The 25,971-nt window shown below is 45.4% G+C and overlaps 1 protein-coding gene across 1 annotated transcript in view; it reads right to left on the bottom strand.

Annotated features, from left to right (window-relative positions):
- LOC124722299 (secreted frizzled-related protein 1-like) overlaps positions 1 to 6,259 on the bottom strand; it is a 403,676-nt gene extending 397,417 nt beyond the window's left edge. Inside the window, exon 1 of the mRNA XM_047247482.1 lies at positions 5,770 to 6,259. Within this exon, the coding sequence (XP_047103438.1) occupies positions 5,770 to 6,259 (490 nt within the window). The remainder of the gene's footprint in view (positions 1 to 5,769) is intronic.
- Between the last annotated feature and the right edge of the window lie 19,712 nt (positions 6,260 to 25,971).

The raw sequence follows: 25,971 nt of genomic DNA, 5'->3' as shown, positions 1-25,971 counted from the left end.
CCGACGACATGACACTTACACCTAATGTTTCTTTCTTCCTACCTTCGAATGCTTATAAATATATCTAGCGAGATTAAGAAACTGACATATAGATTAACAAGGTTCTCTTTTAGTGCTACCCCGAAAATCGGCAGACTTCAGTGACAGTGCTAATAACATTATTTTTTATTTAAATCTAAAGGTGTTTTGCATTATGGTTCGAATGCCTCATTTCCTGTTTATGTTTCTATTTTATCAGGAATTCACCAAGCTCTACAAAAATTCTGATGTACACTGAGGGAAACAAGGGTTCCTCCACCAAATTTTAGACTGTGCAGGCATTTGACAGTACATGCGCTGATAACGAGTTAACATAACTGGCAAATCCCCTGAACCCTCTTGCGACAAGTATTTTTATACATTTAAAGTGTCATAATTTCTGTTTACTTACTCTACGGAAATGTGCCCATGAAATACCAACAATATAATTCAGAGACGGTGGGTTGCGTTTTAATTTCATCATTCGCTTCTAATGTCAACAGCAACGACAAAAGAAATTTGGATTACTTTTGACGTATGCCTCACAGCAGTTCTCCATATCTAATCTAACTAAATGTCTGTGGGTAATATGCGTCCTGTATAAACTACTAGGACGCTAACTGTGTCCTCCTCAATGTAGAGTGTGTTCTGTAAGTGATAGAAGGTCTAGAGTTTACTCCTTACACATTTTACACATCTATTGTAATTTTAGAGCAATGTTTCAAATAATCATCCATCATGCGAAGGGAAGCACAATGAGCTATACATCCCTCGACCTGAATACCAAAAATCGGTGCTGCTCTGAGCTGGGTGGCTGATAAAGACCTTAGCAGTGACGTAGAACTGACAGGCAGTTTGACAGAGACATACTGACGTGACAATGGGAACCGCAGTGGGTTTCTCTGTGTCATCGCGTTCTGTGTTATTTCAGACAAATACTTCCTCACATCCAAAGCTGTTCCGGAACCTCTCTGTTCTGTCACGGTGTACTCAATAAACCGAGAATAATACGCGCTCGTCCTCACGATTTGACTGCACCAGATTAACAGTAACTGGTTTTCCACACTTCCTTAAACTCTTAGAATATCACTCCACGTATGTAACAATGGGAGACAGAGTTGCAAAGCATTTGCTAGATCTACAGAAGATATTTATACCAGAGAACTTTGCAATGAATTGTAACATCGCCAGGAACAAGTTTTTGTAGCGAAACTGCCAACGATATGAAACCTTCCATTATATTGAGCGAAGAAGACATTGTATCAGTAGTGAAGGATCACTAATACGAATACGATTCCGGTATTTCTATCGTACAGTCTAACAGAGTGGAACATGAACTTACAAGCATTTTGCACTTTATTCTCACGTGACCTAACTGTCACGTGAGCATTCAGAAAGGTAAGTTTTTCACTGTGCTGAAGCTTCAATCTCTGTGAACTTCTGTCAGCACTTAACTGGCATCTCAAGTCCTGGCCCACCGCCCAGGTCGAGCTGTACGATTTTTGTTTTTTATTTTTTCTTGTTTCGGGAACGTGAAAGAGGACGCACGATGTCAGTAAAGACAAAATAGTTCTCGTTCATTCTTCTGTATCGCAGCAGCTACGATCGGCGTCCCCTGCCTACCATCACGAACGTGGTCGCTTGTGCTTTGGTTCTTTGTCTGGACTGTTGACTTAGGTCTTCCGTCATGTAGTTGTATAATTGGACCGTTTTTAAGAAGGTGTCTCGGCTGATGCCCCAGCCTTGTTGAATACAAAGGAAAAAGCTGTCTTCGTGCAGCCCTCACTTTTTTTTTATTCACGAAACAGTTGACATGTGTTTCCCCGTAAGTCTGCAATGTTCACTGAGTGTGCATCTTTTTGTTCTCATTACGTCACGTTCATCTTAAGAGTAGAGAAGCAAATAAACATAATTCTTCTATATGTAAAGTGAGTCATACATAATTGAACATCTTCGAGGAATTTCGGACAGTTGTACAGTGATAAATTTACTCTCAAACGATATTGTGGTATTTGTGTCCTACACAGTGTTAACTTCATACATAACAGCATTTAATATTTCGAGATAACGATGTCATAAACTGAGTACTCGGCTACCGCAGAGAGCAGCAAATGTTTCTACGAGAGTAGCTGATTTCCCTAAACGAATATGTGCTGCAGTTGTTCACATCACCAAGTCCATTAATCCATAAGCAGTTATTAGTATTTTTATATATTTAGTAATATATATAGTTGTAGGAAATCACTGCTTGAACGATGATGTAAGACAGTTTGAAAACCATAATGAATAAGCATTTAGTTAATTAATACTGTACGGTGTATTTCGAGGTTCGATACCGGATCTTCACGTGCATGTCATCTACTAAAATTAAAACATGTGGGTAACCGAGACTATCACTGGGGCATATTAAGACACCAGTCGAAATTTAGCATAAATATCTATTTTACATTGCTGCTCGACTCTAGATGCGCAAAATATCACTATAGATGTTCACTCCCGCAACACTTCTGACCAAATGCTGTGTTCTCCGTAGGACAACGTGGTTACGGGCAAGAATAAATAATAACAAGAACACACATCTGTGGAATCCGTTAAATGTGCAGTAGCATATTTAAAGTTGTCCATTTGGAACAACAAATTTCTACAGATGACAATAACGATTATCTTAATTAAGACTGAAATACTTAATATGACTACTGATGGATTCACTTAAACATTTCGTAATGTTAGTGCGTCCACTCGAAACACTACAGTTATATCTCACAGATAATACAGCCGACCTGTAGCTGGTATAAAATCAATAAACCAAAGTGTGACTGTTTTTATACAAATGTTATCGAGATGGACCACATAGTACTGCGCTTCTGGGAAGCCACTCGTAGCAGAGGTGAACAAAGCTCTTATATGACACGTACCTCCTATGCACACAAATAAGGCATAAAACAACCACAACAGTTTATGACAGCTTTTCCATCGTCACATTTACAAGCCATTTACTAGCTATATTTCGCCCCAAACGTTGATGTAGTGGATTTCATATTCATCATAAAATAGCCATGTCTGCAGTGACTTCCGTTTACTGTTACACTGTTAAAAACCCATTAAGTTGCGAGCATTTGTTTTCACTCAGACCGAGATTCTCTACAGTTCTCGTTAATGTATGGAGTCAAGTTATTAAGATATGTAAGATAAAGGACTTCATTAGACGTACTTAAAGAGTAATTATAGTTCACGTACCGTATGCTTTGTCACTAACGGAGCCCTAACTGTACCTCGGCGGCAGTAACATCTATTATTGTTGGATAGGGAAGTACGAGAACTTTTGCTGCAATTTTCAACGAGAAGGATGGAAGATTTAGGTGTGTATAAGCACAAAGTTTCCTGTTGGCCTAATCTGACATGAACAGCTGAAAAGAGAGGAAAGTTGGGGTTCAACGTCCAACTGACGACGAGGTTATTAGCAATAATACCATATAGGATAAGGCAAGGATGAAGAAGGAAATCGGCCGTGTCCTTTTCATGGGAAACATCCAGAACATCACCTCGATCGATTTAGAGAAGTTACGGAAAACGTAAATCAGGATGGCTGAAAGAGGATTTGAACCCCGCACCACTCGATTAAAAATCCAATGTGCCAACCACTCCACCACCTCTCACAGTATAGTCAGCTTGTGCACTCACTGCATGTCGCTAGCAAACAGTGGATCAGAGTACGTCTAAAAGTACCAGCATCGGACCTGAAGAAGAGCTACGCTGAAGTTGACTGGAAGATCATCCGTACATTTCTGCAAATATTCTCAGACGAAAGTTTGTCATGGAGACTGACAGAAGGGAAACGGAAAAAGGAGCCCAATCAACAGGCGGAAAATTTAAGAAGTAAAAAAAATAATGTATAGATTTCCTGTTTTTTTTTTAATCTACATCTAAACTTGACAAATTAAAGTGCATAGCTGAGAGTACTTTGTGTTGTGCGGCATTATAGTTTCTTCCATTTCTCTGGAGTTTATAGGTTCTGTGTGAGGTTTTCATGGAGCCTGTTCCACAAATCGAATATTGGAATTCTTTCCCATGAGCTTTCCGTGAGAAATTAAGGGCCTTACCTTGAGCACTAGCGTGTTAACTTCCTTATAAAAAAAATAAAAAATAAAAAAAACTAACCAGATGCTATGTTGGCACCTACTTAACTATAAATTATTTTTGATGGAAAGCATAGTGGTCACATTATAATAATGAAAATTATCACGCGACTAGTTTTCTGTCCATTAAAAAACAACTTTTAGTACAGTATTTGACCACTCTTGTTGCTCTTCTCTGAGTATGCATCAGGTTCTCTGTTAACCTAATATGATATAGACTCTGTACATTTAAGCTGTATACTAGTCGGCCTATAGATCATGCAAATGACAGAGAAAACGAAGAGAATCCTACGAATGAATCAAAGGCTTTGTCACAATCGCGACTGCTCTTACGTAATTGTGTCACTTCATACCCAATTGAAGGAATGGCCTTGGGGTTGGTATGTCGTGAGTAATGAACCCCAGAATTGACACATTAATCTACTATATTACTACTACTACTAATAATAATAATAATAGTAATAATAATAACAATAATAATAAACTCCGTGGAGGACCAGGAAAAGAATAAGCCTCCGGTATGTTCTGCCAGTCGTAAAAGGCGACGAAAAGGAAAAACCACTAACAGGGCTAACCCCCCATTTAGTGTGATTAGTTGGTTCAGGACAGAACTAATGAAGCCTCGGACAAGCGCTGTCATGGTCGGGGACGACGCTTGACCCTACGCCTGTCCACAATGGTAACGACACTGCTAGCCACATGGAAAATGATTTAAATCCAAATAGAGGTGTTTTGCAGGATATGCTTCCTGCAACCACCCTAGAAGGAAAACAAAGACAGAGGATGAGTTGGTCAGATGAAGTTAACCGGCACCTCATGTTCTGTTATTACCAAGCAACAAACTTAGGGACCAACACAACTGGATACAGATCACAAGTATACACAACATTTATTACCAGATACCCAGAATTAAAATTTTTAACACAACAACGACTGGCTGATCAGATCCATGTAATAATCAAAAATAACAGGATACCCCAACTCTCTGGTGTTCTCAACAAATATCTGGCGCTCTTTCGTCTCTAATTTATTTTCCTGTTTTCGTGAAAGTGTCAAGCTATAGCATTATTTGAGATTGGAGTGAATGATATCCATTACCGTCTGGGAAGAGTACAAGTAAACTTCGAGAGATAGTACAGTAACAATGGACCAATATCGGGAGAAACCGTTCAAAGGCCTGACAGGACATACAGATTTAGACTGGGCCAATTTAGATTAGATTAGAAGTATTCCTTCGAGCAAATGAATTTCAGAATAATAGGGACGTGCAGACCTTTCCATTAATTCCTCATCCCCGAGGACCATTTAACTCAGGATCTGTGGAAGGAACTATAGCTTTTCTTTTAAATACGTATTACATATTTTCAGTTTACGACATGTCTACACCGTTGAAGATCTCCTTGCCGTGTATCTACGGGGCAAAAAATCTAATGTAATAAAATAAAAAATTGGCTACGATATTTGTCAGGTCGCCAGTAACGGTTTCTGCAGTGCTTCCCTCCACCCAAAGAGACAGTATGGGGGTGCACGTTGCAACAATGAACGCAGTACCGCACGTGGCAACTGAAAATGAAGCGCCTGCTGCAGCTGCCAGAGAAGTGGGCGTGCGACTCACCGGCGGCGGCGTCCTCGCGCGCCTGCGGCGTGATGCACATGTCGTTATCCACGGGGAACCTGTCACAGCGGAACATGTCGGGCCACGGGAAGCCGTAGGTGTTCATGCGCGCCTCGCAGCCGACGCGCACCTTGTCGCAGAGCGACCGGCACGGGTAGATGGCGCGGTCGAGGCACACGGGGCTGAACAGTGAGCAGAGGAAGAGCTGCGTGTCGGGGTGGCAGCGCACGTTGAGCAGAGGGAGCCAGGACGCCGCCTGCTGCGACACCTCGGCCATGGTGTCGTGCTCCAGCAGGTTGGGCAGCCGCATCTTGAGGTAGCCGATGCCGTGGCAGAGGCTCATGTTGCGCGGGATGTCGACGCAGATGGGCTGCGAGGGCCGGCCGGCGCCCAGGCCGCCCCAGTAGGCGAGCGAGCGGCGCGCGGCGGCGGCGGCTGCGCCCGCGGCCAGCGCCAGCCACAGCCACGCGGCAGCTCCTGGTCCCGTCATGGCGGCGCGCCGACTGCCGCCGCGGCCGCGCCGCTGCCTCGGCCCGAGCGGCGCGCGTCACGTGACACGCCGGGCCACGTGCCGCCGACCTCGCCCAACGCCCGCGCCCGCCGCGCCGGCGGCACCCGCCGGCACCCCTCAGCCGCAAAATTTTGCGACGGCCCGCCCAGCGTGGCACCAAAACGCGGTTACTTAGAAAAGACCTGGAATATGGACATCTTGGAGGTAACGCACGTACACTGAGGTGACAAAAGTCAAGGGATACCTCCTAATATCGTGTCTGACCTCCTTTTGCCGGGCATACTGCAGTAGCAGTACGGCAGTTACAAGAGTTGAGGGGCATGAAAGCGAAGCAGTGGTTGGGAAGGGAGTGAGACAGGGTTGTAGCCCCTCCCCGATTTTGTTCAATCTGTATATTGAGCAAGCAGTAAAGGAAACGAAAGAAAAATTCGGAGTTGGTATTAAAATCCATGGAGAAGAAATAAAAACTTTGAGGTTCGCCGATGACATTGTAATTCTGTCAGAGACAGCAAAGGACTTGGAAGAGCAGTTGAACGGAACGGACAGTGTCTTGAAAGGAGGATATAAGATGAACATCAACAAAAGCAAAACGAGGATATGGAATATAGTCGAATTAAGTCGGGTGATGCTGAGGGAATTAGATTAGGAAATGAGACACTTAAAGTAGTAAAGGAGTTTTGCTATTTGGGGAGCAAGATAACTGATGATGGTCGAAGTAGAGAGGATATAAAATGTAGACTGGCAATGGCAAGGAAAGCGTTTCTGAAGAAGAGAAATTTGTTAACATCGAGTATAGATTTAAGTGTCAGGAAGTCGTTTCTGAAAGTATTTGTATGGAGCGTAGCCATGTATAGAAGTGTAACATGGACGATAAATAGTTTGGACAAGAAGAGAATAGAAGCTTTCGAAATGTGGTGCTACAGAAGAATGCTGAAGATTAGATGGGTAGATCATATAACTTTTGAGGAGGTATTTAATAGGATTGGGGAGAAGAGGAGTTTGTGGCACAACTTGACTAGAAGAAGGGATCGGTTGCTAGGACATGTTCTGAGGCATCAAGGGATCACCAATTTAGTATTGGAGGACAGCGTGGAGGATAAAAATCGAAGAGGGAGACCAAGAGATGAATACACTAAACAGATTCAGAAGGATGTAGGTTGCAGTATGTACTGTGATATGAAGAAGTTTGCACAGGATAGAGTAGCATGGAGAGCTGCATCAAACCAGTCTCAGGACTGAAGACCACAACAACAACAACAACAACAACAACAACAACTGCAGTAGCCGAGTGGCTAGAAGACTTCTTAAGTAATAGAACCCAGGACGTTGTCCCCGATGGTGAGTGTTCATCGGAGGCGAGGGTATCATCTGGAGTGCCCCAGGGAAGTGTGGTAGCTCCGCTGTTGTTTTCTGTCTACATAAATGATCTTTTGGATAGAGTGGATAGCAATGTGCGGCTGTTTGCTGATGATGCAGTGGTGTACGGGAAGGTGTCGTCGTTTAGTGACTGTAGGAGGGTACAAGATGACTTGGACAGGATTTGTGATTGGTGTAAAGAATGGCAGCTAACTCTAAATATAGATAAATGTAAATTAATGCAGATAAATAGGAAAAAGAATCCTGTAATATTTGAATACTCCATTAGTAGTGTAGCGCTTGACACAATCACGTGGATTAAATATTTGGGCGTAACATTGCAGAGCGATACGAAGTGGGACAAGCATGTAATGGCAGTTGTGGGGAAGGCGGATAGTTGTTTTCGGTTCATTGGTAGAATTTTTGGAAGATGTGGTTCATCTGTAAAGGAGACCGCTTATAAAACACTAATACGACCTATTCGTGAGTACTGCTCGAGCATTTGGGATCCCTATCAGGTCGGATTGAGGGAGGACATAGTAGCAATTCAGAGGCGGGCTGCTAGATTTGTTACTGGTAGGTTTGATCATCACGCGAGTGTTACGGAAATGCTTCAGGAACTCGGGTGGGAGTCTCTAGAAGAAAGGAGGCGTTCTTTTCGTGAATCGCTACTGAAGAAATTTAGAGAACCAGCATTTGAGGCTGATTGCAGTGCAATTTTACTGCCGCCAACTTACATTTCGCGGAAAGACCACAAAGATAAGATAAGAGTGATTAGGGCTCGTACAGAGCCATATAGGCAGTCATTTTTCCCTCGTTCTGTTCGGGAGTGGAACAGGGAGAGAAGATGCTAGTTGTGGTTCGAGGTACCCTCCGCCACGCACCGTAAGGTGGATTGCGGAGTATGTATGTAGGTGTAGAACTCGACCTGGCGTGGACTCAACAAGTAATTGGAGGTCTCTTGCACAAATATTGATCCATTCTGCCTCCATAGCCGTCCATAATTGTGAAAGTGTTCCCAGTGCAGGATGTTGTGCACGCATTGATCTCTCGATTAGCCGGCCGAAGTGGCCGAGCGGGCAGGGCGCTACAGTCTGGAGCCGCGCGACCGCAACGGTCGCAGGTTCGAATCCTGCCTCGGGCATGGATGTGTGTGATATCCTTAGGTTAGTTAGGTTTAAGTAGGTCTAAGTTTTAGGGGACTGATGACCTCAGAAGTTAAGTCCCATAGTGCTCAGAGCCATTTGAACCATTTTTTTTTTTTTTTTTGTCACGAGGTCAGAATCGTCAACACTGGTTTCAGGAATATGATAGTAGATCCACGTAGACAACTTGGCCACCAAATTCGTCTGATATGAACCCAGTGGAACACATGTGGGACGCCATCGGGCGTCACTCTGGGCCCACAATCCATCGGTACATAATTTACAGGAATTATGTGACCTGAGTGTCGAAATCTGGTGTCACATACACCCGTAAGCCTACCACTGACTTCTCGGATCCATTTCACGCAGAATTATTGCAGCATTGCTTTCCAAAGATGGACCAACACGTTTTTAGCATCTACATCTATAATTCGCAAGCCACCTGACGGTGTGTGGCGGAGGGCACCTTGAGTACCTCTATCGGTTCTCCCTTCTGTTCCAGTCTCGTATTGTTCGTGGAAAGAAGGATTGTCGGTATGCCGCTGTGTGGGCTCTAATCTCTCCGATTTTATCCTCATGGTCTCTTCGCGAGATATACGTAGGAGGGAACAATATACTGCTTGACACCTCGGTGAAGGTATGTTCTCGAAACTTCAACAAAAGCCCGTTCCGAGCTACTGAGCGTCTCTCTTGCAGTCTTCCACTGGAGTTTACCTATGATCTCCGTAACGCTTTCGCAATTACTAAATGATCCTGTAACGAAGCGCGCTGCTCTCCGTTGGACCTTCTCTATCTCTTCTATCAACCCTATCTGGTACGGATCCCACACTGCTGAGCAGTATTCAAGCAGTGGGCGAACAAGCGGACGGTGGTCATAATGTTTTGGCTCATCACTATATGTTATCTTAGGCATAGTGCTCAAAGCCATTTTTTGATCTCTCGATTATGTCCCATACATTTCGATGGGATTCATGTTCGGCGATCTGGACGCCCAAATCATTCACTCGAATTGTCAAGAATGTTCTTCAAGCTAGTCGCAAATAATTGTGGGCCGGTTACGTGATATTGTTGTTTGGGGACATAAAGTCAATGAATTTACTGCAGATGGTCCCCAAGTAGCCGAATATAACCATTTCCAGCCAATGATTGGTTCATTTGCACCAGAGGACCCAGTCCATTCCATGTAAACACAGCCCACACCGTGATGCAGCCACAACCAGATTGCAAGTTGCCTTGTTGACACCCTGAGCCCATGGCTTTGCAGGGTCTGCTCCACAATCGAACCTCACCATCAGAGCGAAGCGGAGTAGCCGTGCGGTCTAATGCGCCTTGACACGGTTCGCGCGGCTCCCCCCATCGGAGGTCTGAGTCCTCCCTCGGGCATGAGTATGTGTGTTGTCATTAGCGTAAGTGAGTTTAAAGTTAGATTAAGTATGGCTCTGAGCACTATGGGACTTAACTTCTGAGGTCATCAGTCCCCTAGAACTTAGAACTACTTAAACCTAACTAACCTAAGGACATCACACACATCCATGCCCGAGGCAGGATTCGAACCTGCAACCGCAGCGGTCGTGCGGTTCCAGACTGTAGCGCCTAGAACCGCTCGGCCACTCCGGCCGGCTAGATTAAGTACCTAGGGACCGATGACCTCAGCAGTTTGGCCCCATAGTCCTTACCACAAATTTCCAGCTTCCGCACCATCAGCTCTTACCAACCGAAACCGGGACTCATTTGATCAGGCTACGACTTTCCAGTCGCGTTGGGTCCAACCTATATGGTTACGAGCCCAGGAGAGACGCTGCGGGCGATGTCTTGCTGTTAGCAAGGGCACTAGGTTCGATCGACTGCTGCCATAGCCCATTAACGCCACATTTCGCCGTACTGTCCTACTGGATACGTTCGTCGTACGTCCCAAATAGATTTCTCCGGTTATTTCACGCAGTGTTGCTTGTCTGGTAGCACTGACAACTCAATGCAAAAGCCGCTGCTACCGGTCGTTAAGTGAAGGCCGTCGGCCGCCACTGCGTTGTCCATGGAGAGAGATAATGCCTGGCATTGTCAGCACACTCTTGACACTGTAGATCTCGGAGTACTGAATTCCCTAACAAATTCCTAAATGGAATGTCCCATGCGTCTAGCTCCAACTGCCATTCCCCTTTCAAAGTCTGTTAACTCCCGTCGTGAGACGATAATCAAGTCGGAAATCTTTTCACATTAATCAACTGAGTACAAATAACAGCTCCGCCAATGCACTGCCCTTTTTTACCTTGTGCATGCGATACTATCGCCATTTGCATATTCCATGACTTTTGGCACCTCATTGTGTTCATCCTTGAAGTGGAAAAATGAACTGCTACACGAAACTATAGATTTCAAGAATTCACATATCTTCACCAACTTCAGTTTACTACTGTTAAAATAGAAAATACGCAACGATTAAGAATAAGTTGTGTATGAATCTGTCTTCGGATAGAAATACCTTCGTAATTTCCTAGAATAACTTTTATACTGTCGTTATTAACATCAAATTGTGACAGTCTTTTAATGTAATGTATTCGTCTACTAACACCAGAGATGCGACAAGATGTATAGGAGACACTGCAAGTGACAGATAACATTAGAATCTACACATCTATAGTTAAACACTGTACAACGGAATACATTGTCATAATGTGTTCTAAGTGTCCATTTCAAGTTTGCTAACAGAGTTAACAAGATTCTAGGAGCCATAGCAATGGAGACAACTGAACGCTCCACAAGAAGACACTTCATGTGGAAGATTTTTTAAGTAAACAGGAGACCAACAAACGAAGTTAATATTCTTCCATATTAGGTTTCCCTTCTCTTTCTCCACGAGATGACCACAGAACATGCCAACACTATAAAACCTACTTCAGTATCTATATGTATTATTATTAAAGGTATTCTGTACTACCACTGTAGCCTGAACATGATGTCTGTAACTCAAAACATGTTGCTTCGTTAAATAATTTAAGTACGTCAACAAAAATTTTGTGATTGGTAGCGGTCTCTCAGAAATCTTTTTCATAAAGGTCACAGGCGCACCGTTTGCCTGCTAGAGACCAATGTCGGTTTTGATGCTAGTAGTGTTGAGAGACTGTGGTCAAACAGTCGTTTCTGAAAATATCATCCGTTTATGTTGTTACACAACTGACATCTGGCTGCTAATAACTGTCTAGCGCTCTCAAAACAACCAGGTATTTCACGGGTGATGGCTGCAGCTTCAGTCAAACGGACCACTAGCTCTTCTGGAGTGCCTACCGGTGTCTCGGACACTAGACGCTTCATCTCTCCATCTACCTACTCCCGTCCGCCACAAAAAACAGCAATTCGTATGAAGAAAGTTGGGACAGCGGGACTGGCCCATGCCTCCCATTCCTACATCTAGAGAAAGCGTTGTCTAAATGTTCACTAATATCAACAGCAAAGTGTGGCGGGCCGTCATACTGTAACCGTAATAGTTGCCTGAGTGCTAGCGGGGCATTGCCCATCATTTGCGATCGTGCTTCGTGGAGAAAATGATGGTAATTTTCTCAAAAAAAAAAAAAAAATGCTCAAATGGCTCTGAGCCCTATGGGACTTAACATCTGACGTCATCAATCCCCTAGAACTTAGAACTACTTAAACCTAACTAACCTAAGGACATCACACACATCCATGCCCGATGCAGGATTCGAACCTGCGACCGTAGCGGTCGCGCAGTTCCAGAGAGGAGCGCCTATAACCGCTAATTTTTTTTTTTTTTTTTTTTTTTTTGCATCTGCTCGGGGCGGACGTCGTAAGACATCCATTTAAGTTCGTTGTTGATCTGTTAACTCAGTTTTTCAGTTTTTTTTTTTAATTACAGAGGGCACGTTACCTTCTGACCGAACACGCTGAGCTATCGTGACGGCCGGTGCGGGGGGGGGGGGGGGGATCCTGAGTGTGTTGCCCCGCCTCCCCCCTTCCCCTCTCGCTCAAGAAGTAGAAGTAGTTATAATTTTGCATAAATAAATTCTCAGAGTTAGTTCGTGATTCCACGAATAGAAACGACAAACCACAGGAAAATGAACAAGGGAAAGACGTTCCGCTATGGGGTAAAAGAAATTGACTTCCGGAAGGGAGGCAGAAAGAACAGAAAGAAATAACTTTCCCTCGCTTACACACTCGCACAACCACAGTCTGCAGACCTGTGTTAACAGTCATAGTGCTTAGTGAAATACTGACATTAGTGAGGTGACATTTTTAGATTTTCCGACGAATGCTTTTCAGTCTCTTGGACGTTCTGTTCAAGTGATATACTAAGCAGTAGTGTAAAAAAAATTATACTATGCCTAACAAAAGTTGAAACACTTAGAAGACATGGTAGGATGTCAACGTATCTTCGAAGAAGGCATAGTAGAATGCCAATGTATCTTCGAAGACGTACACACCATCATCGCGTATGCAGATGATTAGAAGTGCAATTCTGTGTGACAGGTATTAGGTTCATTCAAATGAAACCTGGCCAGTGCGTCTACCTTTGCCTTACACGTAAGGTGGCACCACCTAACTGCCGGTACGGTGGCGCCATCTATTTGTAGAGAGATTGATGCGTGCGCACCGTTTGATGTTGCATAGCGCCAGTGTGTTTTCACGCCGAAGAGAAGGTGGTGACACAAGTTATCATCCACTACCGAAGATGCACGCAAGTAAGCAGGAAAAACGAGGAGTGATTCGATTTTTGGTGGCGGAGGGAGTGGGAGGCCAAGAAATACACTCCTGGAAATGGAAAAAGAACACATTGACACCGGTGTGTCAGACCCACCATACTTGCTCCGGACACTGCGAGAGGGCTGTACAAGCAATGATCACACGCACGGCACAGCGGACACACCAGGAACCGCGGTGTTGGCCGTCGAATGGCGCTAGCTGCGCAGCATTTGTGCACCGCCGCCGTCAGTGTCAGCCAGTTTGCCGTGGCATACGGAGCTCCATCGCAGTCTTTAACACTGGTAGCATGCTGCGACAGCGTGGACGTGAACCGTATGTGCAGTTGACGGACTTTGAGCGAGGGCGTATAGTGGGCATGCGGGAGGCCGGGTGGACGTACCGCCGAATTGCTCAACACGTGGGACGTGAGGTCTCCACAGTACATCGATGTTGTCGCCAGTGGTCGGCGGAAGGTGCACGTGCCCGTCGACCTGGGACCGGACCGCAGCGACGCACGGATGCACGCCAAGACCGTAGGATCCTACGCAGTGCCGTAGGGGACTTCCCAGCAAATTAGGGACACTGTTGCTCCTGGGGTATCGGCGAGGACCATTCGCAACCGTCTCCATGAAGCTGGGCTACGGTCCCGCACACCGTTAGGCCGTCTTCCGCTCACGCCCCAACATCGTGCAGCCCGCCTCCAGTGGTGTCGCGACAGGCGTGAATGGAGGGACGAATGGAGACGTGTCGTCTTCAGCGATGAGAGTCGCTTCTGCCTTGGTGCCAATGATGGTCGTATGCGTGTTTGGCGCCGTGCAGGTGAGCGCCACAATCAGGACTGCATACGACCGAGGCACACAGGGCCAACACCCGGCATCATGGTGTGGGGAGCGATCTCCTACACTGGCCGTACACCACTGGTGATCGTCGAGGGGACACTGAATAGTGCACGGTACATCCAAACCGTCATCGAAACCATCGTTCTACCATTCCTAGACCGGCAAGGGAACTTGCTGTTCCAACAGGACAATGCACGTCCGCATGTATCCCGTGCCACCAAACGTGCTCTAGAAGGTGTAAGTCAACTACCCTGGCCAGCAAGATGTCCGTATCTGTCCCCCATTGAGCATGTTTGGGACTGGATGAAGCGTCGTCTCACGCGGTCTGCACGTACAGCACAAACGCTGGTCCAACTGAGGCGCCAGGTGGAAATGGCATGGCAAGCCGTTCCACAGGACTACATCCAGCATCTCTACGATCGTCTCCATGGGAGAATAGCAGCCTGCATTGCTGCGAAAGGTGGATATACACTGTACTAGTGCCGACATTGTGCATGCTCTGTTGCCTGTGTCTATGTGCCTGTGGTTCTGTCAGTGTGATCATGTGATGTATCTGACCCCAGAAATGTGTCAATAAAGTTTCCCCTTCCTGGGACAATGAATTCACGGTGTTCTTATTTCAATTTCCAGGAGTGTATATCGACGGATGAAGGCTGTATACAGTGAGTACAGTCTGAGTCGTTCAAGTGTTGTGGAATGGTGTAAACGATTCCTTGAGGGGTGCGAGTCACTGGAAGACGATACTTGTCCTGGACAGGCTCATCGTGTCATCACACCGGAAATGGTTGCGGAAGTGAATGCTTTATTGGACAACCGCAGAATCGCCGTGGACGAGATCCATCGGTTACTGGGTACTAGCGTGGGTACCGCCCACAGCATAATGCATCAACTCTTGAACTTTAGAAAGCAGCGCGTTCCCCAGCAACTGACCGCCGAACAGGTCAATACTCGAATGGCACTGTCTTTGAGTTATCTGCAATGTTATCATGAGAAAGAATGCGCCTTTCTGGCGCGTATTGTCACAGGTGACGAAATACATTGTCACCATTTTGAACTGGAAAGCAAGCGTCAGAGAAAGCAAGCTTGGGGGGGGGGGGGGGGGGGGGCTTATGGGCGCTCAACATCGAGGTCTTCAGCGCGTGAGACAAGCTCGGACGTCAGTTCCGTCCCAGTGCCAAATCAAAGGCCGTGCATACTAGTTCTGGTAAGGTCATGATGTCCTTCTTTTTTGATCACAAGGTCCCACTGATTGCCGAGTTCCTGGAACGGGGAACCACCGTCAGTGTCCAGCATTATCAAGCCACTTTACAGAACCTTAGACGAGCTATCAAGCCGAGACGGCGAAGCATGTTATCCAGTGGCGTTATCCTCCTGCATGATAATGCCCACCCACACTCGGCCAGTGCGGTGAAGACGACATGCAGCAGTTTCGGTTGGAAACGCTGGAACATCCACCGTACAGTCCCGACCTTTCACTGTGTAACTTTCATGTGTTTGGACTTCTAAAACAAGCTATTAGCGGACATCGATTCGCAACGGACGACGAAGTGTGTGACTGGGTCCAGGGCTGGATCCGACAGCAGCCTACTAGCTTCTTCAAGGATGGAATCGACCGGCTAGTGTCGCAATGGGATAAACGTGCCAACACTTTTGGCAACTATTTTTGAGTGTGTGTACTATGTATAAGTACATTTTTGAGTAAATAAAATCGTTACCATTAGTTAACACTAGTGACCGGGTTTCGTTTGAATGCCCCTTATAGAACGACGACCAAAGCGCGTTACTGTAGTTCGTGTTTAGTGTTGTTACCAGGCCTGGTAGAGTATACAAGCAGCGTGAACACCGTCAGATTTGAGTGACCACTGTGTAGGACACGGAGACGGTGCGTACTCCCGTGAGACAACGTTAGCAGCACCTGACAGAGTTTCAGAGGGGCCTCTTTGTAAACGTCCATTTGTCTGGCTAGTAGAATCGCGCAATATACGGATTTGTGGAGCATTCGGATTTGACAGTGGCTCGATTATGGTGTGCATGGGAACGTCGTCAACATTCCTGTCGACCATGTCCGACCACCACAAGGGAGGATCGCTGTAGCCTGCAGTAAGCACGTTGTAACCCCTTCACATCTGTGCCTGCCATGTGAGAACAAGTAATTGACTTCCAGTAACATTTTTTGCCGTGCCGCACCATTGGTCAGGGACTAGCAACAGCCGGCTAGGGAATTACTTTCCCATACATTGGCTGCCAATAACACCACAAACAGCTGCGTTTGTAGTGGTGCCGTGAGCGGGAAGCACGGTTTGTTGATGAATGATGTCGCATTGTGTTTTAGTTTTGCATTATCCCAGATGACCAACCTGGAGTGAGGTCCCATTCTGCCAATCTCTGGAAGCGTTGTTACTCCTGTCGTCATGGAGTGGGGAGCCTCAGGTATGACCTCAGGTCACGGCTTGTTGTGACTGAGGGAAATCCGACGGCACAACGGTACGTCGTGGACGTGCTTCGTTCTCATGTGTCACCTCTCATACGAAGGTAACGTGGCGCAAAATTTCAAAAGGAAAATGATCGTCCATACACGGCAGATGTCTCTATGAACTGTTTGCGTGATGTTCGAGGTACTCCAGCAGCCGACAGAATATGTGTGAGACAAGCTTGGGGGGGGGGGGGGGGGGCTTATGGGCGCTCAACATCGAGGTCTTCAGCGCGTGAGACAAGCTCGGACGTCAGTTCCGTCCCAGTGCCAAATATCGAGGACCGGATACGAAAGTTATTGGGCAGCTTACTTCGAGAGAGAATAAAACGGCTTTGAAACCATTCCAAATAGAAAAGATGCAAGCATTCAGGACAGACGGGGTGCAACGTCATACAGATACACTATGTGATCAAAAGTATACGGACAAACCCAAAACATGCGTTTTTCATATGAGGTGCATTGTGCTGCCACCTACTACCAGGTACTCCATATCAGCGAGCACAGAAGTCATTAGACATCGTGAGAAAGCAAAATGGGACGCTCCGCGGAACTCACGGACTTCGAACGTGCTCAGGTGATTGGGTGTCACTTGTGTCATACGTCCGTACGCAAGATTTCCACACTCCTAAACATCCCTAGGTCCACTGTTTCCGATATGATAGTGAAGTAGAAACGTGAAGGGAGACGTACACCACAAAAGCGTACAGGCCGACCTCGTCTTTGATTGAGAGAATGCCGACAGTTGAAGAGGGTTGTAATTTGTAATAGGCAGACATATATCCAGACCATCAGACAGGAATTCCAAACTGCATCAGAATCCACTGCAAGTACTATTACAGTTAGGTGGGAGGTGAGAAAACTTCGATTTCGTGGTCGAGCGGCTGCTCATAAACCACACATCACGCCGTGAAATGCCAAACGATGCCTCGCTTGGTGTAAGGAGCGTAAACAATGGACGATTGAACAGTGGAAAAACGTTGTGTGGAGTGACGAATCACGGTACACAATGTGGCGATCCTATGGCAGGGTGTGCTTATGGCGAATGCCCGGTGAACGTCACCTGCCAGCGTGTGTAGCGCCAACAGTAAAATTCGGAGGTGGTGGTGGTGTTGTGTGGTCGTGGTTTTCAAGAAGGGGGCTTGCACCTCTTGTTGTTTTGCGTGGCACTCTCACAGCTTAGGCCTACATTGATGTTTTAAGCACCTTCTTGCTCCCCACTATTGAAGAGCAATTTGAGGATGGCGACTACATCTTTCAACGCGATCGAGCGCCTGTTCATAATGTACGGCTTGTGGCAGAGTGGTTACACGACAATAACATCCCTGTAATGGACTGGCCTGCACTGAGTCTTGAACTGAATCGTACAGAACACCGACCGACATCCTCAGTGCAGCACTCCGTGAATGGCATTCCCCAAGAAAGCTTCCAGCACCTGATTGAACGTATGCCTGCGAGAGTGGGAGCTGTCATCAAGGCTAAGGGTGGGCCAACACCATATTGAATTCTAGCATTACCGATGGAGGGCGCCACGAAATTGTAATTCATTTTCAGGCCGGTGTCCGGAAACTTTTGATGACATAGTGTAGGTGCTGTCGTACTTCAAAATGGTTCAGATGGCTCTGAGCGCTATGGGACTCAACATCTGAGGTCATCAGTCCTCTAGAACTACTTATACCTAACTAACCTAAGGACTTCACACACATCCATGCCCGAGGCAGGATTCGAACCTGCGAACGTAGCAGTCGCGTGATTCCGGACTGAAGTGCCTAGAACCGCTCTGCCACCGCGGCCGGCGCTGTCGTACTGCCAATGTCTTTGAATATCTTACTCGATCTTGTGATCACTGAAATATTCTTGCGTACCATCTCAGAAGTTTCATTTCTTCCTCCCCTTCTACGAGCTTTACTTTTTTTTGTCAGGCGGTGTAACCATTACATTAAAAAATTCTTATATTTCGTTGTAGTTGATATCATAGGCATAGAAATGTTAAAAGTGGAGGTTACGGCAATTTATATTTTGGAGAAAGCAGAGGGGAGACAGTAATTAACTATGGGCTCCCATCCTCTCTCCAAATCTGTACTCTGGATCAACTCCTGTTGTGTACCAATGTTTCCCCTTCCTTTGTGCGCTGACTATGTGGACTGACCGACCGTGGTATTTCCGACCTTATTGTAGTTGCCACAGGTACAGCGGGGCTTCCGAACAACCTGTTTTGCACCATCGTATTCCCGACAAGAGCGGCCATCACTCCTGATTTACGCCATTCACCAGCAGCAGATGTGTTGTCACCATTAGTCAGGCAGAGCCCTCGCCGACAACCTTCGTTTACTTGCGATATTGTACGCTACTGGAGGTCTGATCACTCTGAATAATGGAAATAATTACAACAATGAAAAGGAAACCGTGTGTCCTCAAGACTGGTCATCGCTACCGGGTGCACAGAAAATGTGGTGAGGGTACGATCTGGTTGTGCGTGAATTGCGAACGGAGTAACTGCAAAGGCCGTTTAAAAATTGCAAATGGCAGAATTATGGCTGAATAGCAACAGTCTTGCCCACCTGACGAAACAGATCTGGTGATTACAAAACGAATGCATAACAGCAGGAAAAGAGCTTGGAAAGAAAAAACACTGCCTGTTTTCCAAATTTTTTAGAGGAATTTCAAGAACTTAAAAACTCGTCGCAACTATGCCAAATCGTGAGAACTCTGAGACTAGGAACTGTAGAACAAGAAGAGGAGCTATTGGTAATACCTAGAAACTTGGCAACTTGGCTGTATTTCGGAGATTCTACAGAGCGAAAACATTTTGAAATCAACTGAAGGTAATATAACAGTTTTTTTAAGTGACGATGAGGCTGTTCCTGATAAAAGAATAATAGTGTTCGGTTATGAAGAAACGGAGAAAATCAGGTTCGCAAATAAAACTGTTCTTGTGGACGGGACATTTGACAATTGTTCTAAATGGGTCACACAGTTGTTCACAATACATGCGGACATCGGAAACAGAGGAAGAGGAGGAGACTAAGATATTTCTTGTGTTACGTGCTATCTCGGTAGACAAAATGCTCATACAAGACTTTTTCCAGATTGAAAAATAAGATGCCTCGGTGTTCTCCGTAAACAAGTAAGCTATACTTCGAAAAAGACTGAAATTAAAGCTATGAAAGCAGTGTTTTCCAAAAGATACCTTTCCGGTAGCAATTTTCTCTTCTTCCAAAGTCTGTGGAAGAAAATATAAGAACTTGGCTTAACCGAGTGACACAGGGCTAGAGAAGAAGTCCAACCGTTTTGTCGCATTTGTGCTGCAGTGTTACATCTTCCACTAAATAGTGCTGACGAATCGTGGATGGTAATAATGGAGGAAGTGATCAGTGAAGAAAAGGTCACGCAATGAACAAATTGCATGTTCAATCAGTGGATAGAAAATCCTAGTATACCAATTGAAATGTAAAATATTTTCAACCAGCGCCACAGGACCACGGGTGCTGTCGGAAGTTGGCGTAGAAAACTTAACTCCTCAATAAATCAAAAACATCCGAGCAAGGACTTTCTGATAAATAAGCTGACTGAGGAAGCAGTAAATGCTCTATTTGAAATTTTTAAAAAAATTCATTGGCCTGTGTCTTCAAAAAAGGAAAAAAAGATGCATAGATTTTTGACAAAAAGATGAAAGATATTATATAAATAAATATCGGCTCGGGGATTTAGGACGACTTTTAAAATCTCAGTCTTCCTACAAAAAATTGATTGAGGAATTAAAAAGTCATAGAATAAGACAAAAATATACAGTAATATTAAGAAAATCAACGCCTACCAGTGACGTCAACCATGTTAACGTCACTGGTAGCTAAATCCACGGTGGGAAACACCACCACACCGTTGCGCTACCTCTACTTTTACGTTCTCTGATATTACCCCAACGATCTTTTCGCGAGACAGACAGCATATTTACTTGAGTCTACTGGGAGCGTACGCTCTCGGAATGTTAACAGTAAAGACACCGCGATGCATTACGCCTGCCTTGCAGCGACTTCCACCGGAGTTAGATTAGCATCTCCGTGGCGCTATCGAGGCTTCTAAACGAACCTGTGACGAAATGCGTTTACCGTCTTTGGATCATCTCCATTGCCTCCATCAATTCTATCTCGTACGGGTCCCAGACTAACGAGCAATACTCAAGTATTGGTAGAAACAGAATTTTGTAAAGTACCTCATTCGTGGGTGAACTTTCTTGAGTATTTTTTCAATGAATCTCACTGAGTTATCTGCCTTCCGTAGGATTAATTTTATGTTGTCGTTCGACTTTAAATATTCCCTTACCCATACTTCCAGTTATTTAATGGATTATCTGCTTCCAGTGATTGGTAATCGTGTAATCATACAATAATGGGCGTTTTCGCCTATTTATGCGCAGTACGTTACATTTGTTTAGACTGAGAGTTAATTGCCAATTTTTGCAACCAGAGTCGTTCCTCTAGAGGTCTTTCTGCACGTCACCTCAATTTTCTAGGTTTGCGACTTGTCTGTGTATCTGTATACCAGTATCTTTTCTGGAACCGAGCGACCGCTCCGGTCGCAGGTTCGAATCCTGCCTCGGGCATGGATGTGTGTGATGTCTATAGGTTAGTTAGGTTTAATTAGTTCTAAGTTCTAGGCGACTGATGACCTCAAAAGTTAAGTCGCATAGTGCTCAGAGCCATTTGAACCAGTATCTTTCGCGAACAGCCTCCTAAAGTTCCCGTTGCATCCTGTCGCGACGTTTATACAGGGTGGTCCATTGATCGCGAGAAGGCAAAATATCTCACGAAATAAGCGTGAAACGAAAAAACTACAACGAACGGAACTTGTCTAGCTTGAAGGGGGCAACCAGATGGCACTATGGTTGGCCGGCTAGATGGCGCTGCCATAGCTCAAACGGATATCAACTGCGTTTTTTTTCCTTTTTTTCTTTTTTTTTAAATAGGAACCCCCATTGTTATTACATATTCGTGTAGTACGTACAGAAATATGAATGTTTTAGTTGGACCACCTTTCTCGCTTTGTGATGGATGGCGCTGTAATAGTCACAAACACAATTTTAGACGAACAGTTGGTAACAGGTAGGTTTCTTAAATTAAAATACAGAACGTAGGTACATTTGAACATTTTATTTTGGTTGTTCAAATGTGATACATGTACCTTTGTGAACTTATCATTTCTGAGAACGCATGCTGTTACAGCATGATTACCTGTAAATACTACATTAATGCAATAAATACTCAAAATGATGTCCGTCAACCGCAATGCATTTGGCAATACGTGTAACGACATTCCTCTCAACAGCGAGTAGTTCGCCTTCCGTAATGTTCGCACATGCATTGACAATGCGCTGACTCATGTTGTCAGGCGTTGTCGGTGGATCACGATAGCAAATATCCTTCAACTTTCCCCACAGAAAGAAATCCGGGGGCGTCAGATCCGGTGAACGTGCGGGCCATGGTATGGTGCTTCGACAACCAGTCCACCTGTCATGAAATATGCTCTTCAACCGCACGCGAGCTATGTGCCGGACATCTACCATGTTGGAAGTACATCGCCATTCTGTCATGCAGTGAAACATCTTGTAGTAACATCGGTAGAACATTACGTAGGAAATCAGCATACATTGCACTATTTAGATTGCCATCGATAAAATAGGGGCCAACTATCTTTCCTCCCATAATGCCACACCGCACATTAACTCGCCGAGGTCGCTGATGTTCCACTTGTCGCAGCCATCGTGGATTTTCCGTTGCCCAGTAGTGCATATTATGCCGGTTTACGTTACCGCTGTTGGTGAATGACGCTTCGTCGCTAGATAGAACGCATGCAAAAAGTCTGTCATCGTCCCGTAATTTCTCTTGTGCCCAGTGGCAGAACTATACACGACGTTCAAAGTCGTCGCCATGCATTTCCTGGTGCATAGAAATATGGTACGGGTGCAATCGATGTTGATGTAGCATTCACAGCACCGACGTTTTTGAGATTCCCGATTCTCGCGCAGTTTGTCTGCTACTTATGTGCTGATTAGCCGCGACAGCAGCTAAAACACCTACTTTGGCATCATCATTTGTTGCAGGTCGTGGTTGACGTTTCACATGTGGCTGAACTCATCCTGTTTCCTTAAATAACGTAACTATCCGGCGAACGGTCCGGACACTTGGATAGCCATACATCAACACGATATCGACCTTTTCCGCAATTGGTAATGCTGTTTGTAGAAGATGCTGGAGTTGTCGTCCATGAAGTCCCCTATATGCTCGACTGGAGACAGGTCTGGTGATCGATCCAGGCCAAGGCAACATGTCGATACACTGTAGTGTATGTTGGGTTACAACAAATGTATGTGGGCGAGCGTTATCCTGTTGGAAAACACCTCCTGGAATACTGTTCATGAGTGGCAGCACAACAGGTCGAATCACCGTATTACGTACAGTTTTACAGTGAGGGTGCGTGGGTTAACCACAAGAGTGCTCGTGCTGTCATACGAAATGCCGCCCCACACGTAACTCCAGGTGTAGGTCTGTTGTGTCTAGCACGCAGGCCCTCAGCTAGCCTCCTTCTAACCAACACAGTGCCATCACTGACTCGGTGACCCAACCATCGTTCATCAGGAAACACAACAGATCTCCACCTTGTCATCGACACCAATGAAGTCACAAATAGCGGTGTTGTAGGGTCAGTGGAATGCACATTGACAGGGCGTTTGGCTCGGATCTGTCCCTGAAGCAGTCGGTTGTTACAGTTCGTTGTGTCACTGTGGTACCAACTGCTGCTCAAACTGCTGCTGAAGATGCAGTTCGATGCGCCAGAGCCATACGCCGAACACGATGGTCTTCCCTCTCAGTAGTGCCACGTGGCCGTGCCGAGCCCGGTCTTCTTGCGGCCATACGTTCATGTGACCATCGCTGCCAGCAATAACGGACAGTGGCTCTATTCCTGCCACATCTTTCTGCAGTATCGCAGAAGGAACATCCAGCATCCCGTAGCCCTATTACACGTCCTAATTCAAACGTAACGAGGTGTAGATAATGGCGTCTTTGTTTCCCTAAAGGCATTCTTGACTGACATAAGCTAACCACGGTCAATCTCAAACGTAACTGATGCTCACGACCTTGACAGCACCGAACGAGGTGGCGCAGTGGTTACCACACTGGACTCGCATTCGAGAGAAAGACGGTTAAAACCGCGTCAGGCCATCCTGATTTAGGTTTTCCGTGATTTCCGTAAATCGCTTCAGACAAATCCCGGGATGGTTCCTTTGAAAGGGCACACCCAACTTCCTTCCTCATCCTTCCCTAATTCGGTGGAACCGATGACCTCTCTGTTCGGTCCCCTCCCCCAAACCAACCCCAACCGCTTTTGAAAAGTTGCAGCATTAAAAAATTGCAGCGAAATGCAGGATGATCTGCAGCGGATAGGCACTTGGTGCAGGGAGTGGCAACTGACGCTCAACATAGACAAATGTAACGTACTGCGAAAACATATAAAGAAGGATCCTTTATTGTATGATTATACGATAGTGGAACAAACACTGATAGCAGTTACTTCTGTAAAATATCTGGGAGTATGCGTAAGGAACGATTTGAAGTGGAATAATCATATAAAATTAATTGTTGGTAAGGTGTGTGCCAGGTTGAGATTTATTGGGAGAGTCCTTAGAAAACTAAGGAGGTGGCTTACAAAACATTCGTTCGGCCTATACTTGAGTATTGCTCATCAGTGTGGGATCCGTACCAGGTCGGGTTGACAGAGGAGATAGAGAAGATCCAAAGAAGAACATCGCGTTTTATCACAGGGTTATTTGGGACGCGTGATAGCGTTACGGAGATGTTTAGCAAACTCAAGTGGCAGACTCTGCAAGAGAGGCGCTCTGCATCGCGATGTAGCTTGCTGTCCAGGTTTCGAGAGGGTGCGTTTCTGGATGAGGTATCGAATATATTGCGTCCCCCTACTTATACCTCCCGAGGAGATCACGAATGTAAAATTAGAGATTCGGGCGCGCACGGAGGCTTTCCGGCAGTCGTTCTTCCCGCGAACCATACGCGACTGGAACAGGAAAGGGAGGTAATGACAGTGGCACGTAAATTGCCCTCCGCCACTCGCCGTTGGGTGGCTTGCGGAGTATAAATGTAGATGTAGATATACAGCGTATATTTAAAGCAAACCTGATTTGCATGCTCATAGTGGCACTACTAGCGCCAGTCTTACGTCACTGACGTGAAATTTGAATAGACATCACCTTCCAAATGTAGAAGCACGCCTACCAACTTCTTTTCGTGTCGTACAACTCCTTCTCAGTGCTGCGATTTTTTCCGCCAGTTTATGCACTGAGAGAATTAATGGTCTTTGGCGTACGATCCAAGCTAATTTTACATCTGAAGATTCCCTTTTTTAGCCTATCCAAGGACTATCTGGGCCTCAAACTGCGCGGCTTTCACCAGTTCGCAAACAAGACCGATGCACATTACTAAGATCAGACGCATCTCACTCGATGTGGCCTAACGAGATGATTTCTACCGGCCTTAGACACAGTGACTCTTATTTTGAAAATTCGAAACAGCGAGAGAAATAGAGAATTAAACAGCTAAACCTATCAATTGTCATGCATTTGTATATTCTATTTGTTAATGTACATTACGAAACACAGCTGTGTCAAAAAATACTTCTGTTGCCAGCAGAAATACCTTCGTTGCGATTTCAACTCGATGGAAACGAATATGTTAGAATGTGTTTACATCCCATTCATGTTGCCATGTCAATTGAGGTACTGCAACACTTAGCTGACGCCTTGAAGACGTTGTGCTTCCATAGATGATGAGCGTATCTATTTTACTAATCTGCAGGAAATTTGAAGTGTTCTGTCTCCCGAAAAATCACGTAAATCCCCCGGTGTTGAGGTATAATCAACATGATCTTAAGAAATTTGCCTCCCGGTTTCCGAAGACTGATAGTCAACATAATTGATTTAATGTTAAAATTAAGACATTTCCCCAGTCAGTGGAAGCATGCCAATGTAATTTCTATAGCCAAGCCAAACAAAGAACACAGGTATCCCAAAAATTACAGACCAGTTAGTCTCTCATCAACAATTTCGAAAGCATCAGTGCAAGCGGTCACTTGCTTCATCATAAATATGCGTCCAGGCAATGCCAGATGTTATTGACT

The sequence above is a fragment of the Schistocerca piceifrons genome, chromosome X (genome assembly GCF_021461385.2).
Source record: "Schistocerca piceifrons isolate TAMUIC-IGC-003096 chromosome X, iqSchPice1.1, whole genome shotgun sequence".
Taxonomy (NCBI): domain Eukaryota; kingdom Metazoa; phylum Arthropoda; class Insecta; order Orthoptera; family Acrididae; genus Schistocerca; species Schistocerca piceifrons.
Note: the sequence above shows the minus strand (reverse complement) of the source record. Positions and strands in the feature narration are given on the sequence as shown.